General features: G+C 44.7%; 1 protein-coding gene across 7 annotated transcripts; it reads left to right on the plus strand.

Annotated features, from left to right (window-relative positions):
- The first annotated feature begins 125 nt into the window (after nt 1-125).
- Nucleotides 126-16,972, plus strand: NIPAL3 (NIPA like domain containing 3). 7 transcript variants are annotated; one of them, XM_021280840.2, is made up of 13 exons: nt 126-470; nt 2,077-2,486; nt 4,228-4,296; nt 4,395-4,566; nt 4,662-4,721; nt 5,258-5,403; nt 6,167-6,263; nt 7,445-7,580; nt 7,796-7,884; nt 9,159-9,222; nt 10,976-11,070; nt 11,331-11,526; nt 16,645-16,972. In XM_021280840.2, exons 2-13 carry the CDS (start codon nt 2,388-2,390, stop codon nt 16,664-16,666), a joined length of 1,245 nt encoding a protein of 414 aa, XP_021136515.1. In that variant the 5' UTR covers nt 126-470; nt 2,077-2,387; the 3' UTR covers nt 16,667-16,972. The 7 variants fall into 7 exon arrangements, with proteins under 7 accessions (XP_021136515.1, XP_064897939.1, XP_005513510.2 ...); XM_065041867.1 differs by having other exon boundaries at nt 149-210; XM_005513453.3 differs by having other exon boundaries at nt 162-329.
- Nucleotides 16,973-17,418: the final 446 nt, after the last annotated feature.

A 17,418-nucleotide genomic window follows, 5' to 3' on the forward strand; every position in this document is an offset into this window, starting at 1 on the left:
AGCCACAACCTTTGGTTTCTCCATTCACCAAGCTGTTGCAGTCCTGCTGCCTGTGCACAGGATGGTGCAGGGGCAGGGGGAAGCCGGAGAACGCGGAGCCGCGGCCTGCTAGGTCTCCACGGTGGGACAGCGCGGTGCATGCTGGGATCGCCGTCAGTCCGCCCCGGGAGGCAGCACACTGCACGCTGGGAATGGCGGGTACCTGACCGGGTGAGGCAGCGCTCTGCGCGCGGGGTTGACCCCCTCGCCCAGGTGGGGAGGCCTGTACCTGCCGGTACCTGCCGGTGCGTCTCGGCGCGTTCCAACCCTCGGCGGCACCGGCGGTTGAGGTAACGCGTACACTTGGTTGCCGAGACAACGGCTGACCCAGCTCTCCTCCAATCAGTGCGCCTGTTACTTTGAGCCCTCCGGCAGGTGCCCAATCACAGACGAACTCTCAGAGCCGCTCTGCGCGCAGCTGGGCATGCACAGTAGGTTAAAGGGGGGGCTCAGTGGAGCCTCATTGAGCATGCGTATTAAGGCGGCTCCGGCGGGCGGGGCGCGAACCGGAGCCGTGGCCCCCGGAGCGGGCAGCAGCCGCGCACACGGGGCAGGCGGTGGTGCCAGGCCGTGCCGGGGGCGGTCGGACCCCGCCGGGTGAAGGTGCAGCCGCCACAGCCTCCGCCCCGCCTGGAACGAGCGGCGGAATGCTGCTCCTTCCTTCCGCCCGCCCCCTCCGAGTCCATAGGCTGGGCCAGGCCCGACCCACGCCTGACAGCCAATCCCTGCCGGCAGCCGGGGCCCGGCCCCTGATTGACAGCGCTGACGGCGAATCGGAGGGGACGGGCAGGAACGGAACGCGGCGCTCGGCCAGGAAGTTGGGGGTCAGAGGCCCGGGCCATGGGGGCAGAGCGGCGGGGGTGCGGGGCGCTCCCTGAGGGAGCAGGTGAGTGCGCGGGGCCGGCGGGAGCGGCCGCCGCTGCCCCCTCGGCGTGACGGGTTTTCCGGCGGGTTTTGGTGGGGAACAAACCGTCACTAGGTTCCGGCTAAGGGACAGGGCGGCCTGACCCAGGGAGGGTGTCCTGGGGGCACCCCCTGCCCTCAGCCAAGCTCCGCTCTGCCCGGGCAGGGTTTCCTCACGACTGGGGGGGAGCTTTGCCCCCCACTTCCCTTCACAACGGGGTGTTTTTGTCTCTTCGTGGCTAGGCTGCCATGCTGCCCTTGTCCTCCCCACACTGGAGGCACTGAGGCAGCCCATGAGTTAATGTCACAGGCCAAAAGATCTTGCATTTCGGGGCCTGAGTGTGGGATGGGTCCTGCTGCCTCAGGATGTGACCACAGCCCAGTTGTCCAGGGTGTAAGGGGTGCTCAGCCTGCACCATTTCAGGAAGACTTTGAGTGGGGGACACCTCACTTGCGAGGATCACACCGCTGCAATGTCTTTACACCAGCATCCTCCTCTCTACAAAGGGGTCTTTCCAACATTCGTTGCTCGGGGTTGCTGCTGCTCCTTGAGGTTTTTGGTGAAAGGAGCCATCGTGGCGTGCGGGGACTTCAGACCGGTTTGCTGTGTGCGGTGCTTTCCAGACACTGGTAATGAGTCTGGCTCTAAGGAATGTAGCCTCCAAATGCTGCTCACAGCGATTACACTGACGTGACCTCTGTTTGCAAGAAGAGCAGCACTGTCATCCCTGGCACGTGGGGAAGGCGTGACTAATGCTGCATCCTGAACATAAACCAGAGGTATGCGGGCAGCAGAGAAATCAAAAGCAGGGCTTGGAGGACTTCAGAGGCTGTCTGATAAGAGCTTTCTAGATGGCAAGGCCTGATGTTAAATGCCAGCTGAATCTGGCACCCTTGGGGCCCAGCGGGGTTGTGAGCTCTTTAAGAGCAAGGTCTGTGTGAGTTTCTGGGTGTGAGACCTGATGTCAGACTTTGCGAGAAGGTGTTTAAACGCTACTTTTGCTGCTGATGCGTGCAGCTGTTAGTTTGATTCTGGGGACTTTTCTGGCAACTACCCTTCCTTGCAGATTTTGGACCATTGAGTTCATTTCACCTAATTTTCTCTATATTTTTTCTTTTATTTTCTTTTCTTAGTGTCACCTTGGAAGAATACAACATTGCTGCCCCACTGACTCGCTGGAGATATCGGCTTATCTACACTTTCTGCCCATGGTACCTACCCTATCTCGATGTAGCCTGCCCAGAGAACAAAAGCAGCAGACAAACTACAGAGATTTTTTTTGTACATCACTGAACTAATTGTTGCTTGTTCAAGAAAACAGGATGGATGGGAAAAAGTGGTACCAACTTACAGATAAGGCGGTTCCAGCAGGGTCCAAGTTTCTTCTTTGAAAAGAAGTTCCAGCATCAAAGAGGCTGAAAAGCAAACACTCTGATCAACCAAAATGGAAGGAGGCAACAGTCCAAATCTGCAACTTCAGCAACTCCCATTGGCCACAGCAGCAGTTTCTGTGCAGCCACACACTGACTCCTTTTCTTACAAGGTCAGATTTCTACCCCAGTCTATCCCTAGAAGGCCATAATTAGTCAAGTAAGCTGATAATACCACTGTATTTTGGTAACTTTTTTACAGAAAGTGCACTGTCTTTGTACTCAGCCATGCCTGGGGGCTGCAGTGCATGATATTAAATTCTGTGTCTTGAAGAGCTAGACAAAGTGAAGAAAATGTCTGGCTGTTAAAAGATCATCTGGATGTCTAAAGGAGGTTGGGTGCAATAAATTCTGCTGGGTGCCTTTTCAGACTAACCCATTGGTAACAGAGATCAGGTGTTGTGGTGCCTGAATTTCAGGAGGCTCAGCCCGTGGTCAGGCACAGAGCCTGCAGCTGAGGTGGGACGTGGTTCCTCCTTAGTGTCCAACTGGGAACAGAGCTGTTCCCAAATAGATTTCCTCTGAATTCCTGTTTTTGAATGTGCTCAGAAAATCCCAGTAAGAAGGGCGTTGTATTCAGTGGAAAAGGAACTTTGCAGTCCTCTGGGTTGTAGGAGCTGACCAGAGCGATGTTGGCTCGCAGGCTCACGCGGTCCAGAAGCCGATCCCGAACCTGTGCTGCACTTAGGGGCTTTTCACCTGCAGCATCATCTCTTCCCTGTCTTCTAACCTGAAGGCCAGTTGCTGAACCAGTGAACTGTGCTGACCTCTGTGGCTACATCTGTGATCTCACAGTGACATTTTTCTGCCAGCTTTACTGTCTGTTGTGTGACAGCTTTCAGGTGATTTTGAGTGAAGCTGCCTGGGTGAATCTTGGTTTTGTATATCCTGATAAAGAGATTTTTGTTCTACTGATAAGAACTTGAAATCTTAAAGTCTTTGTCTTACTATGTATGAGAAAAATCAAGACTAGGATATTTACTGCTAAGGAAGGAGTACGGATGTGAGCTTGGTTATCCCAAATGAATCAAACTAGACTGTATCTTGGAGACCAGCACTGAAATGAAAAGTGCTAATGACACCTAATGAGATTTAGACAGTTGTTGGAAGAACACAAATACTAAATGGCCTGGCTTAGCCTCGGGCTGTTCTCTTCACTCCTAATGTACATTTCCTTTGTGACTCAGCCTGCTTTACATCCTTTTTTAATTTCAAATTCTGTCTTTAGACCGTGAGAATTATTGCTGAGCTGGGAATGTTAACGTAGAAGGGGTTGGGAGCTTGCTAGGAGCTGCTACTAGTTGCCTATTATCTTGGAATAACTGGTTCATATAAAAAGCAGTATAAAATCTGTGATAATTGGGCTGCCTCATTAAATGGGCCAAATTGCCCACTGAACCAGCAGATGTTATTAGTGGAGAAGAGCAGAGTAGTTCTTAAGATGTGACCTCCAGAATGCAGAGGATCAATAGTCTGCTCCATTCCAGGGCAGCAAATGTCCTCATGAAAAGAGTTTCTCAAAGGGAAAATGAGTGCATGGGTCCTTGTGTTCAGCTTTATCTTCTTCCCCTCTGAGAAACTGCAAAGAATGCAAATCTATGCATGGTAATTTAAGTCTGTTGAGGAAGGCTGATCGCCTGAGTTTCACAGAGTTGGAACATGGCCACAGGGAACTTAACCTGAGTTGCCCCGGATCAAGTAGAAAGGGAGGAACATAAACAGAGATTTTATTGACAGGTGATCTAGGAACTGATTAAAAAAGTCCGCTCTCTTCCTTATTGTGCAAAAAACTCCAACTTCCTTCAGGGCCCAGAGGCTAAATTTAATACTTATGTGTTTACTTTGTTTTTGCAGGAGAACTTGATTGGTGCATTACTAGCTATTTTTGGACATCTTGTTACCAGTATTGCACTTAACCTCCAGGTGAGTATCATGAAGCAAATAATCACCCTGCCTCAAGCATCCTGCATTAAAGAGCGTCAAGCATGCCAAAGCTGCTTTGTCTTTATTTTCTTTTCCAGAAATACAGCCACATCCGGCTGGCGGGTTCCAAAGACCCCCGAGCCTACTTCAAAACCAAGACATGGTGGTGTGGACTGTTTCTGCTGGTGCTGGGAGAACTGGGAGTGTTTTCCTCTTATGCCTTTGCTCCTCTTTCACTGATTGTGCCCCTCAGTGCAGTGTCTGTTATAGGTAAGGGGGAAAGAGACAATGGCCATGCAAGTGTGAGATTTGCTGATCGTTGGAGTGATATATAACTCACTGTTTCTCTCTCCTTCTTTTAATAGCTAGTGCAATCATAGGAATTATATTTATTAAAGAAAAATGGAAGCCCAAGGATTTTTTGAGTAAGTTCCACAGTTCTTGTCATTTTTTCTCTCTGTGCTAAATCATCCGAATCTCACAAATATTAGAAATACGTGGAAATGGTGTTTGCAGGATTTGAGAATCACGGTTCTCTGGGCTGAAGCTGCAGCTTAGGGCCTTGACTCTGCAACAGCATAGGCACAACTGAACCAGCTGAATTTCATCCAGGTGCAAATGTTTGCAGAGCTGGGCCATTCTTTCTTCCATTTCCCAGAAGATGGGCTGTGGGCAGTGGCAGGCAGGGTAAGCCCCAGATACGAAGTTGTAGCTCCCATTTGTTTAGCAGATGCTACCTGGTAGGAGCTTTTTTTTCCTCAACTCAGAGCACACACATTGCCCAGGGTTTTTTGGTTTTACTATTTTGAAAGTGGGGCATGAAGGGCAGAGGAATGAGTCATTCAGAGGAACGTGCACGATGCCGTTACTGGTCACTGTGCATGTGCAATATTAATTCCATGCATCCACACTAACCCACTAACTTTGTCCTCTCTCTTTTTTTGTCCTTTGGTTGCCGAAGGGCGCTATGTTTTGTCCTTTGTAGGCTGTGGTTTGGCAATTGTTGGAACTTATCTGCTGATAACTTTTGGACCTAATAGTCATGAGAAGATGACAGGAGAAAATATCACTAGGCATTTAGTGAGCTGGCCATTTCTGTTGTATATGGTAAGATGGCCCATAAATGTGGGACAGTTTTCTGCTCTATGCCTGACTAGAAGTTTCATTTCAAGCATTATTTTTCCTTATTGTTACTAGCAGTATTCCTCGTACTTTCTAATGAACCTATGCCAGCTTTTCCTGGTGTCAGTTCCACATTGCCTGTGGACAACCTGCATGCACAATTTGGAACCCTCCCATTCTTTCTCTGAATTATTCTGTTCAAACTTTACAGTTAAAGGTATTTAAGTGCTAAACTAGCCAGCTCTCTGCCTGACCCATCAGCTTCAGCCCGCGGCAGCTGAGAGCAGCTGCTCGGGAGGTGTCCAAATACCGCGCTTGCAGCTGGGCTTTCCCTAGACTGACTTTCTCTGCAGCCATCAATCTCTCATTGAAAATCTTGTGAAGTCTCTAATGGAGTTTGATCATGAAATAAGATGTGTGCTGCAGGGATCACTCAAAGAGCCTCATTACGGAAAGTAGGCTGAGATCTCTGATGTGAATATTCAGTCAGGATTATTTGATCTGGTGCTTTACCGTGAATAGAATGTAAGAAGGGTCCCATGTTTCCTGTTCTGTAAGAAGCTATCTAATATCTCATTTAATTAGAGTCTAAGATCATGCTAAATTTGATCTACAATTGTGTGAGATCCTTATTTTCCTTTTATTTGCCCTACTGTCTAATTCTAATGTTCGACTGACTCAGAATCCCATTTGCTGCCAACCCCATGTACCCCACATTTTTTCACGTTCTCATTTCTGTCTTGTGTAGCTTGTGGAAATCGTCATATTCTGCCTGCTACTATATTTCTACAAGGAGAAAAATGCAAACTACATTGTAGTTATTCTTCTGCTGGTCGCTTTGCTAGGTAAGTTGATATGGACTTGTAAGGTCTAACTCTGGCCTGTAACAGTAAACTGAAGCATTTATAGCATATATATATTGACCTGATATCTTGCAGTGATGTTTAGGATCTTTGCAAATGACTTTTGAACAATTCAGACTTATTTCCTTGAGGGATGAATCTGCCAAATACAGAAAGTACAGGTTATTTATTAGTGTTCTTAATGTTAATCTGTGCATGCAAAGCATGGTACGATATCTGTTCAGTGGGTAAGGAAGCCTGATTGAGCGGATCAAAGAGAGGATCTGACCCACCAGAATCTTCTTGGCTGTGGAAGGATTTTCTGTGTGGTAAAATAAATGATAAATACTCTGCCGTGCCAGTATGTCCCTCTTTAAACTGGGAGATCCTCTGGGCGTGGGGTTGAGTGATGCCTTTGATATCCTCGTAGCCTAGAGTGGGATCCTACAGGGACTTTGGAAGGGCCAGGATTTCGCTTGTACCTTTCTCCCCATTAATCTGTTTTTTATTATTTTTAAGAAATGGATCAATTAAACTTTAAAAAGGGTGAATAATAGCAAGGTAGTGACGCAGCCTGCCGTGCTGTTGAATCTATGTCGCAGTTCTCAAATTTTGCTATTTATGCAGCTTTAGTCACCACGGTGCCTTTTTTTCTTTTTTTGAACCCTTTGGGGCTGGATTTCAGTACCTGGTGTCTCAGAGGCCGTGTGAATCATAGACAAAGCCACTCTCCTCATTCTGAATGGCTCCGACTTGTGCTTTCAAGGAAAGGAAGTGGGCTCTTCCTGATTCTTGTTTTGAAAACTTGCTTAGCTTTATCAATTCCAATATGGGATCAGAAATGAAAATCTGTATCCTTCCATCATGTGATTGCACAGCCCTGTTTAAAAAACAAATGAAACCTGTAAGTGTTGCCGGTCCTGTAGACAAGAGAACCATGATACAGAGAGGTAAAATGATGTATAGAAGGTCACTGTGATGAAGTAGTTGGGAATAAAACTGACAGAGTTGGGGATAAAACAGGCAGTTTGCATCCCTTGTTTGGCCTGGCAGAAGGAGGGTTCAAGTTCTTGTGGATCTTGGTGGTGTTTGCAGCTGCATGTCCTGTATAGAGTGACAGTGCAGCGTTCTGTCCCACTGAGCATGGATCGGTGCTTCACCTGCGTCTTGGTAAACGTTCACAGGTTCCATGACGGTCGTGACGGTGAAGGCTGTCGCAGGCATGATTGTTGTCTCGATACAAGGAAACCTGCAACTCGACTACCCTATATTTTATATCATGTTGGTGTGCATGATTGCTACAGCCATCTTTCAAGCAACGTAAGACATTAGCTCTTTTTGGCTATAACTGTGCTTGTTTCAGTGGAGCAATAATTAATGGGCTGTTCGTTTTGTGAGAAAGAGAATAAAGTTTCTTAAATTTATGTGTCAATTTTGAAAGGTGTTTCCAGAAAGGAGACCTATAGCAGCCAATGATAACCACTGTACAATTGGAGTATCCTTCCCAAATCAACCCCTTTTGTCTTGTATTGCAGATTTTTAGCTCAAGCCTCACAGCTGTATGACTCATCGCAGATCGCCAGCATCGGCTATATCCTGTCCACAACAGCAGCAATCACAGCAGGTACCAGGGCACAAAACAGTCTGTTGGTCCTTTCCAAAAGAAGGGCAAAAGATTTTGGAAAATAATCCTCACTTAGAGACGAGGAACATGAATACTCAGCAAGATGATGACTTGTGTTTTCCTGTCATCTCTCTTCTGCAGCTGGCTTTGTTTCTTTTTTCTTTCAAAAATGTGAATTATCCCACTAGACTGTGCTGAAATTTTCTGCTAAGTTCTGGCATTTTCTTTAAAGTGCATGGGAACTTATCTTTGGGACTGTATTACCCCATGCTAGTGTGTAGAAGAGGGTGATGCATGCACTCAGATGTGCAACTGGAATACACAGCTAAAATTTCTCCTTGTGTAATTCTCTCCAGATTTTGTAGAAACATATTTGCTTCATCTGTACAAAGGTGTTACGATTCTCTTCCTGATAGTCTAGTTTGCATTGTATCTAGAGTGCATCTGTTCACAGCCTCATAGGCACTTTGCTCCAATTTCAGCCCTTGCCCTTGTTAGCCAAAGCTTTGTCTGCATGAAAGATGAGCATTTTAAACCCCTTAGGCATCAAACCTGACCAACAGCCTTTGTAAAGTTCTGTTGTCCTCAGTTAGACATATGAACAAAACTGGAGGGGAAAAATAAACAAAAAAACCCAAAACCACAGCACTGGAGAGAGTGCATCTGCTTGGCGCTGATGGATACGATCTGTGTAAACAGTAACGCTCTTCGAGGTCTGTAAGGGCAACAGCTTCCCCCATAAATTGCACATTGCCCTTTAATGCTCTTCTTCAATGTCACGAGAGGGTATGGCCTCCTCTTGGGCTAATGTTTGTTTTCTGCCATGTCCCAAGCCATATGCTGCTCTCAGATTCATCAGCTTATTTACTTTACTCCAATTAGAAATGTAAAGAGTAGGAGCCAGAATACGTGTCCTGTTCACATCCAAGACACTTCCTATGTTATAATTTTGAGCTGTATATATTTTTGGAGGTCAGGAGTTTATATCCTTTCGTAGATAGAGAGATCCGATGTGATTTGTCATTTGGACAACTGTTTTGATAATGCAATTCTAAAAGATTTGTCAATAAATTGCATTAAAGGAGAAATCAGGGCATCTTTTTCTATTTTAAGATCATTTTTAAAAAAACAAAACAAAACACCAAACAGAGGTGCTGACTATAAAATAGGGATCTTACATGATTTGGTTTCTAGAGGGACTAGTGCTGGAGAGGCAGCACCAATAGCTCATGTAAACTGGGAAGAAAGATGTCATGAATTATTTTCTTTTCAAGGAGCAACCTTTTACTTGGACTTCACCGGTGAAGATGTTCTCCATATATGTATGTTTGCACTTGGGTAAGTACTTAAAGTTTCCTTAATAGAAAACTGGAAAATATCTTTTTCTTATGACTAAAATGGCCCAGAGAGCTCGGTGTCTTGTGTGAGTGATGATGGATGCTCCAAAAGGATTCCATAGCATGGGGTGTGGCAGAATGCAGACCCCCCTCTCTGCCCCTTCCTCCATCATGGAAGGAGTAGACACATCTCTCTCTCTCTGCTGCTTGAGGCTGACAGCTGCTTTTGTTTGGCCCCAGAGCCCCTGGCCAGGGCCGTTAATAGAGAGGAGAAGGGAGCGCCGAGGCACCAGGGAGCCGCTGGGCACCCGCAGCCAGTGTGGGGATTTTTGGAGGCTTCAGGGGCACCCACAGCCAGTGTGGGGGTGCAGAGAAGCTTCTGGAATGCCCACAGTCAGATCTGATCAGGCTATAAAAACGGGATTCTCGCCGAGACTCCGCCCCTTGCGCGGATCTCTTGGAGTTACGAGCTGAGCCGCTGCTGTCAGGAGCCACTGCCCGCAGCCCCGGGATGGAGACTCCGCTTGCCTTGCCACCACGTGTGTGAGTAAATCAACCCTCGCAGGATTGCGAGTGTATCTACTTTCTATGCACATTTGCACGTGTATTTTTCGTGCTCAATATGAGCATGTTTATAAATTATTTCCTCGCATAATCACGGGTGTATTTTCCTCCCGTGCTTCCACATAAGCACGTGTAATATTCCATGCACATCTGCATGTGTGTCTCTCCTCGCAGGATTGCAAGCGTATTATAAATTTACCCTCGCAGGATTGCCAGTGTGCACTTTCCGTACTCAATACGAGCACGTGTATCCCTTTAAAATAATCCCACACCGTGTTCAGGCCAGTGTGGACTCTTCCCAGACTCAGGGACGGCTCCGGTGTTGTTTTGGTGAAGCCACGTGCATGCACACTGTGGACCTCCTGTTGTATTAGTTGCTGCCCCTTAATAATTTACCTCGACTGATATCCGAACCTGCATTCAAGTCACTTTTGGAGTGCTAAAACCCTGTTTCTCACCAGTTTAATAAAAGTTGGTTTGTACCCTGTTGTCCCTTAAACTAACCCCGGGGTGTCTCCATGACACGGGGTTATGCATAATTGTACAACATTAAATACTAAATCCCGTACTGACTGTACTGAAGCCCTGTTCCTTAGGGCATGGGCACTCACACAGTGCAGATACAATCCGTAAAACATTTGCTGTGTAACTCAGGAATTAGTTCTAGTACAATGTCTTGATGTGATTAGTTCTCTGTAATCAGGGGACATTCTGAAATGTCTTTCACATTAGTACAGAAAAAAACAATTGGGAGATTAAGGTAATGAGCTGCGCCTTTCTCTGTCAACATACTGTCAAAATCAAGATCGACAGTTGTTGGTGTGTTTACTTATGAGAAACCTTTCAAAGGTCAGGCTGCTAAATCCTGGAATTTCATCAAAGAAAACCAAATTTTGATATGCTTCCTTTCCCCTTTAGTTAGTCAAGGTTAATTAATTAATGTGAAAACTTTTCCCAGCATTTTGATAAAGAAAAGGTGAGATTGTTCTGGTTGCTAGGTGGATTTCGATACTGTTGAGAGGGTTATTCAGCTGAGGCAGTTCCCTGTGATTCTGACTTCACAGTTCTTTTGCTTCCAGTTCTGAATTCTTTATGGTGCCACATGACAGGCACTCAGAAGCAACATACAGAATTACCTCCCCTCCCTTTTCACAGTTGTCTCAGTAGATTTTGTCTTCTCTCTCTCATAGGTGCCTCATAGCCTTTCTAGGTGTCTTCCTGATCACAAGGAATAGGAAGAAATCTGTACCGTTTGAACCTTACATCTCAATGGATGCTATGCCAGGTAATGGTAAAAATACAGCTGTTTATCACTTTAAGTGTTGGCCTTCACAGTGAAAGCTCCAGCTTTGGCCTCTGTTAAGTATCCAGACATATCAGGTGACTGTGGTGTTTTGTAGTTTCTCCTTTGTTCTTTTAAGGCTCAAGGAACTGATGAGCCACATATCACGAACACCGAGACTTTATGATTTGCTGATTTAACAGAGTCCAGGCAGAATGCACTTTTGTTCCTAAGCATTTAATCTTTGTCTTTGCTCTTTTCAGGCATGCAGAACATGCACGATAAAGGGATTGCAGTTCAGCCTGACCTCAAAGCTTCTTTTTCCTACGGTGCCCTAGAGAACAATGACAACATGCCGGAAATTTATACTCCAGCTACGTTGCCGATCGTGCAGGAGCAACATGGTTCCAAAGGAGTTTCTGTTCCACCCTACCGAGTGCTGGAGCACAGCAAAAAGGAGTGAGTGACCTTTAAGGAACTGATTTGAATCCGCAGCATTATGACGTTTATTTATTTACCCATTAAAATATAAGCAAGTGTAAAGCCAACCTTTATGTAGTTTAAAGCCTGTCTCAAACTTAATGCCCAAGTCTGATTATTGAAATAAACAATTCTAGTTGTGAAGTTGAAAGCATTCGTCTTAGCAAGAAGTAAATCGCGGTTCTCCATTGAAGGCCGCTGTCTGGAAGTGTGAAGTGGTGAGTGCAGCCTCACGGCTGTACGAGAGCAATGACATGGTAGAGCTGTGGGAAGAGAAGTGACGGTGCAGTTTTTAGTCCTGCTGGGAGTGTGTTTATCTCCAAATAGAAGTTTTCAGGAGTTGCTCACAGAGACAGGAGGGCAGGATTTAAGCTTCATATATAAAGACTGTGACTAATTTCCAGAAAAGCTGTAAATCCTCATGTTTCCGGCGTGACCACTAAACTACCTTAACATGGCAATAAAATGTAATTGTTTTCAAGCACGAATACTGCAACTTACTGTGTCTTTAGAGCAGCGTATTTGGTTAGAGTAAGCAAGCTGCTTTAATCCTTCAACACATGAATCTTGGGCACTTCCTGTATAATTATTCTCTGACTAGTATCGAACATATGCATGGGGTACGTGAATTGTTTTTACAGCACCGCTGGATTATATGGCAGCTTAGAACAAAGATTACTTGCCAGTTTTCTGGCTTCATAAGAGAAGCTTCCAGTTGGATGAAATGCTGCAGAGGGAACACTGGGAAGTATGAGAACAAGAAGTAGGAATAGTAATGTGACCGGTTCTCCATGACTTTTTTTTTTTCTGGTTGAGGCAGGATTTCCAACTTTATTTAGTGGTTTTAAACGTGTTGACATTCCTTAGTAAAAAAGCTCAGTCTAGGTGTTGTAGGCTGGGGTGTGCCCCCCATTTTTTTATTTAAAAAAAAAAGGCAAAAAAAGATACTAGTCTGATATTGTGAATGACCTGAGTAGTGTGCACAGTCCAGCACTTGGTGATGACTGTAAGAATAATGGAGCATTGTGTACTCATGATATTTATCTTTCCAGCTTCTAAGAGATGGCTAGAAGCTGATACGAAGGGAGAATAGACACGAGGGGGGGGAACTTTCAAGAGCAAAGGACAAAGTACCACATTTACTGGCATACGCAAGTTACACTGGCACTTTGATATCATCATCTCCTCTAAAAGCTGCTGTTTTGGTGTGTCTTGGACTGTATGCTTAGTGGAGCGTCTCCAGGACCTTAGAAGACTTTATTTGAAATGAATAGTGCTTGTGTTCCATGCATTTTAAGTGGTTATTCTGGGGCTTGGGAGGATTTGGGATTTGACAGTGGCTTTTTGCATTTTTTTTAATTGACTCATGGCCAGTTTCTGTTCCCAGCACCAAAAATTCCCAAGAACTCCACTGACTTGTATATAATTATTCCAGATTCTTGCTATTGTATATGACAACAGAGCTGTTCTTTTGCATATGTTTGCCTTGCCAGCTATAAATACTAACTCAATCTGGAAATACTTGAGATTGCTTTAGCATTTTTGTGCAGCGTGGAAAAATTATAACCTTCCCCCCTGCGAAGAGTAGATGCCTTGTGGCTGTACGTGCACCTATACGTGAAGTTTCTTCACCAACTTGGCGTGTCTGACAATTCAGATCTTATCAGTGGCATCCTGGACACTACGGCTTATGAAACCTCAAGAAATAACAGCTTTTCTTTTACCCTCGAAACTTTTTGTGCCTAAGTAAGATAACAATGTTAATGGGCTAATACTGCCAGAACATTAATCTTCTTAGAGTTGCAGTCACACTGATTTACTACCTTTGGCTTTGTATCCCTGGTAATCAATTGTTTGTGAATTTATGTGCAGCTTTTGTTCATTAACAATACAAACCCAAGTAGTACAGGGGAGGCTGAATGGGAAGGGTACAAGAATGCTGGGTTTTCTTATCACTTCCCTTTTAATCAATGAGGCAGTAGCTCTTTTGACCTATTAGTTCTGAAACCACAGAAACATACCGTTTTAAAACAAGCCGTGCTAAACCATGCATAGCTCCAAACTCTACTTCTTACATGGTAATATTATCTGTGTTTCATTATTACAGATGTTGCTGTGGTACAAAATAATCAGAGGCACCTAAATGTTTTGCTATTGACTTGTACTATTATGTGTAACAGAATGCAGTTTTCTCAGTTCTTAGTTTTTTGGTACTATTTAATAACTGCAGTTGACTGGTGTGCAGACTTTGGAGCCAGTAAATGGCTCGTTAGGTTTTTCTCCTAATCATGGGACTTGGCATCGTGAGAAACAGTGTGTTTTGCCAGGGGGGACAGAGCTACTCTGATGCTGAGCCCCTGCTTGGCCTTCTCTTTTGTGGTCTGCTCCCCTCTGCCAGAGAGCCCTTGGTTGTCAGCACGTGGGCATCTTCTGCTCTGAGTGACATTTCCTCCAGCTTTACTATTTTTGTGCTGTTTTGGCCCTTTTCTTTCAAAGATTCTAAAGGCAACAGTCTTCCTCTAAAGCTTTATATAACCACACTTTATTTATGCAGTTTGTGTGTTTAAATAATTCTACTTAATAATGACAGTTCCCTTTACCTGCAGCAAGACTTGATTTTGGAAACTTCTTGACAAAGGACTCCAAGGGAGGTGATGTCCGTTTCTACAGCACATAAATCACAATATTTTAGATTGCTCCATTGTGCTACGCCAGTAGTGCCTGAGGTGTTTCTTGGGCTCTGGGCCTCTGCTCAGTGCACTGATGATGTACGGGCTGCATTTTTGCTGGTCTGTTAGCCGCTGTACACACGGCAGTAGGATGGCCATGCTGCACCTCACTCCTGCTTGCTGCCTGTGTTCAATACTTGAATTTTAAAATGTGGTGGTGTTTTGTATTTTATGCACTTCCCCTTTCCTTGCTCTTTTTCCCAAGCTTCTGAAATATTTTATTTTCTGCACAGTCTTACAGCTGACATCTCTGTTGTTGAGAGGGCATGAACAGGGCCCCTAAAAGCCTAACATCTGTTGAAACTTGACTGAAGGACTTTGTGCTCTAACAGCTGGAGGGGATAGCTCAGGATTAAAATAAACTCCTTACCTCCCTTCTAGTTCAGAGCTTAAAAGCTGAAAGACAAAGCAATTTGTACCCTCAAGTCTATACTTTTTAGAGAATATTTGTTAGTCTGAGGTGACAATAGCCATGCCCGGGATTGCAGCAAACATTTACAGCTAAACAGAACATGAAGGTTTAAAGGAGAGGAGCCTCATGCCACATTCTGGTCCTTCTTGCAGCATGAAAAAGAATCTGTGGGTGTACAGCACTCTTTAACACGTGTATGTCAAAAGTTCTGTTTATCCAGGGCACTGCAAACAGCAGAGTGCACTTAGATTTCCACACGTGCGATGTTTTTCAGCATCAAGAGCTGAAGTGTCCACAGAGATCAACTGACTGCTGTCTCCTTTACTAAACTGGTAGAATAGCTCCTTGACTCTCCATCTCTTAACTTCTTTATCAAATGTGAACTGACATCTCTTGCCTCCACCCTGTGTGGCTTTTTGATGCACCAGAGCACTTAATTTGTTCTCAGTGTATATCATACATGTAACTTAATGCTGTGGAATACAGCTCCTGTGTTGGCTGAATGTATAAAATGATCTGCTTACAATGGTCTCTTGTTCACATTAAAATGTGTCGATAAATAAGGCTTTACGGTATTGGACTATAAGGAGAACTGCTTTATTTTTTATAAGCAATGTTGCATGTCTGTCTAATTCTATTTGTCCTTTAGGTGAGACCATTGGAAATGAAACTTAATAAAAGATTGTGGTAAAACCTATAGAATTCTGGCCTGCTCCATACTCTTGGTGTAGCTTTACTTGGCCATAAATATCTTGAGAGAAGACAAGATAGAATTTAGTTTACTGCATTAAATACTACGGGCATTCAAAGGACCGTCTTTTCTAACAGGACACTTGTAAATGAAATGCAGATTGCTACAACTGTTTAGGGCTGCAGCATTAATAATGCTTGCAGTTTTACCTGAGTCTCCAAGTATTAGGTGTCAGCTTCAGGAATCATGCAATTTAATTTAAAATCTTAGTTTTACAGGACTTAAAAAAATCTACCTTAGCATTAATTATTTCAGAGAAGAGCTTGAAAATCTGATCCAAGTAGAGCCTAAAGGAGTAGGGGGGGCACGGACACAAGGTGAGCCAAATCACAAAACCAAAAGCTTTATATTAGTGGTGGCCTGACTCATGATTTTTGCATGGCTGCCAACTCCACACTGAAACCGAGACAACCGTGTGCTTCTCTGAGACAGCAAAGACCTCTCAAACTAGTTGGGAATACTACGCTGTAGGAGATGCCATCCTTCCAATACAGGATATCATGTCTTTGATTGCAGGAGAAAACAGCTTAAGGACATTTCCTAACAATGCCATTAAGAAATACAGTCATAAATTTAGAATACTGGCAATGTAGCTTAATTGAATGCTTGCCAACCTAATTAACACTCACCACATGTGTTTTAGTCCAGGGGGATAAGCAGAAGATAAACCTCAGGATACACTTAATTAAATGTATCTCTTGGGGTCCCAAACCACAAATGGGGAGGGGAAAAGGGGAAAAAAAGAGCAGCTGTATCCACTTTGGTGTTAAAGCTGCACTTCACAGAAGTCCCTGGAGATGAGTATTGAAGCACTGGCTAATGCTTTTTTTTGAATGCTTGTAGAAGCAGTGTGCCTAAGTCCCAGAGTTTCTGATAAATGTGCTAATACTTGTTAACATACATAATTTAAGGGTTAGTGTGTTGTATCAAGAGACAACTGCGCTAAGTGATGGTATAGAGGTGGTAAGCAAGCCAGGTGTTGGGATCATTATGAAGATACATGCTACAAAAGAGGTGATATTACAAAACACAGAGCATTTAAAATGCTCCTGAAGTGGACACGAATGTTGGGAGTTTGTGGTACTAAAACCTAATATATTGCTGACCAGGGAGGAAGAACATGCTATTGAATTAATAAAGTATGTGACTGCGGCAAGGCAAGGCTAATGTAATTGAGACTAACCACTTACTGCCTAAATTTGCAGAATCCCTTATCTGGACAAGTAAGATGGATCTTACCTTTCTAAAGATGAATTCTGCTGTACGCTGTTTTCTTACGAGGGAAAGTTCTGCACTGTGGACAGATTACAAGCCTGGTAAAGAACACCAGCTTGGCATTATTTTCTGCCCTTCTTCTGTACCTAAACTTTAGGAGAAAGCTTTTACATCACAGAAATGTCGGTATTTGTTGAAATCCTGTCTTCTGGCTTTCCAAGTGAGGACAAAGCTGTTGAACTCAATATTTGTGTCAGGTAAATTATTTAGTAGCTTGGTGTGCTTTTTGTGGAAAACCAAATACAACCAAAAAACGGATGTTGGTTTGTGCTTCCTTCAGATGTCAATGCACACTGGCACTCATTTATCACACAGTTCAGCTGACCGCTGTCTCAAATCATCACATTGCTGGATTAAGCCATGATTTATTCCATGAGACGAGGGACACAAATTGTCACCGTTCCCATCTGGCAACTGCGTGTCCGCCAGCCAAGGCCAACGGCGGAGTAAAACCGATTAACTTTAGCTGCTGTTGAGGGGTGCCCGTGGGCCTTTCACAGCAGAAACCCTCACACAAAGCACGGGTACAGTGCTCAGGAGTCAGTCCCATCTCTTGTTCCCTGGCTTTAGCCTTTAGGCTCACCCGAACGTCCTGCCGGGACACCCCAAGGTGCTATGGTCTCACACGGCATTTCATGACTATTAATTAAAAACACAGATGAGGCCTTTGTCCTGCACACTCAGCTCTGCCAGCACTGCAGCTA

This window comes from Columba livia, chromosome 26, assembly GCF_036013475.1.
Source record: "Columba livia isolate bColLiv1 breed racing homer chromosome 26, bColLiv1.pat.W.v2, whole genome shotgun sequence".
In the NCBI taxonomy this organism is placed as follows: domain Eukaryota; kingdom Metazoa; phylum Chordata; class Aves; order Columbiformes; family Columbidae; genus Columba; species Columba livia.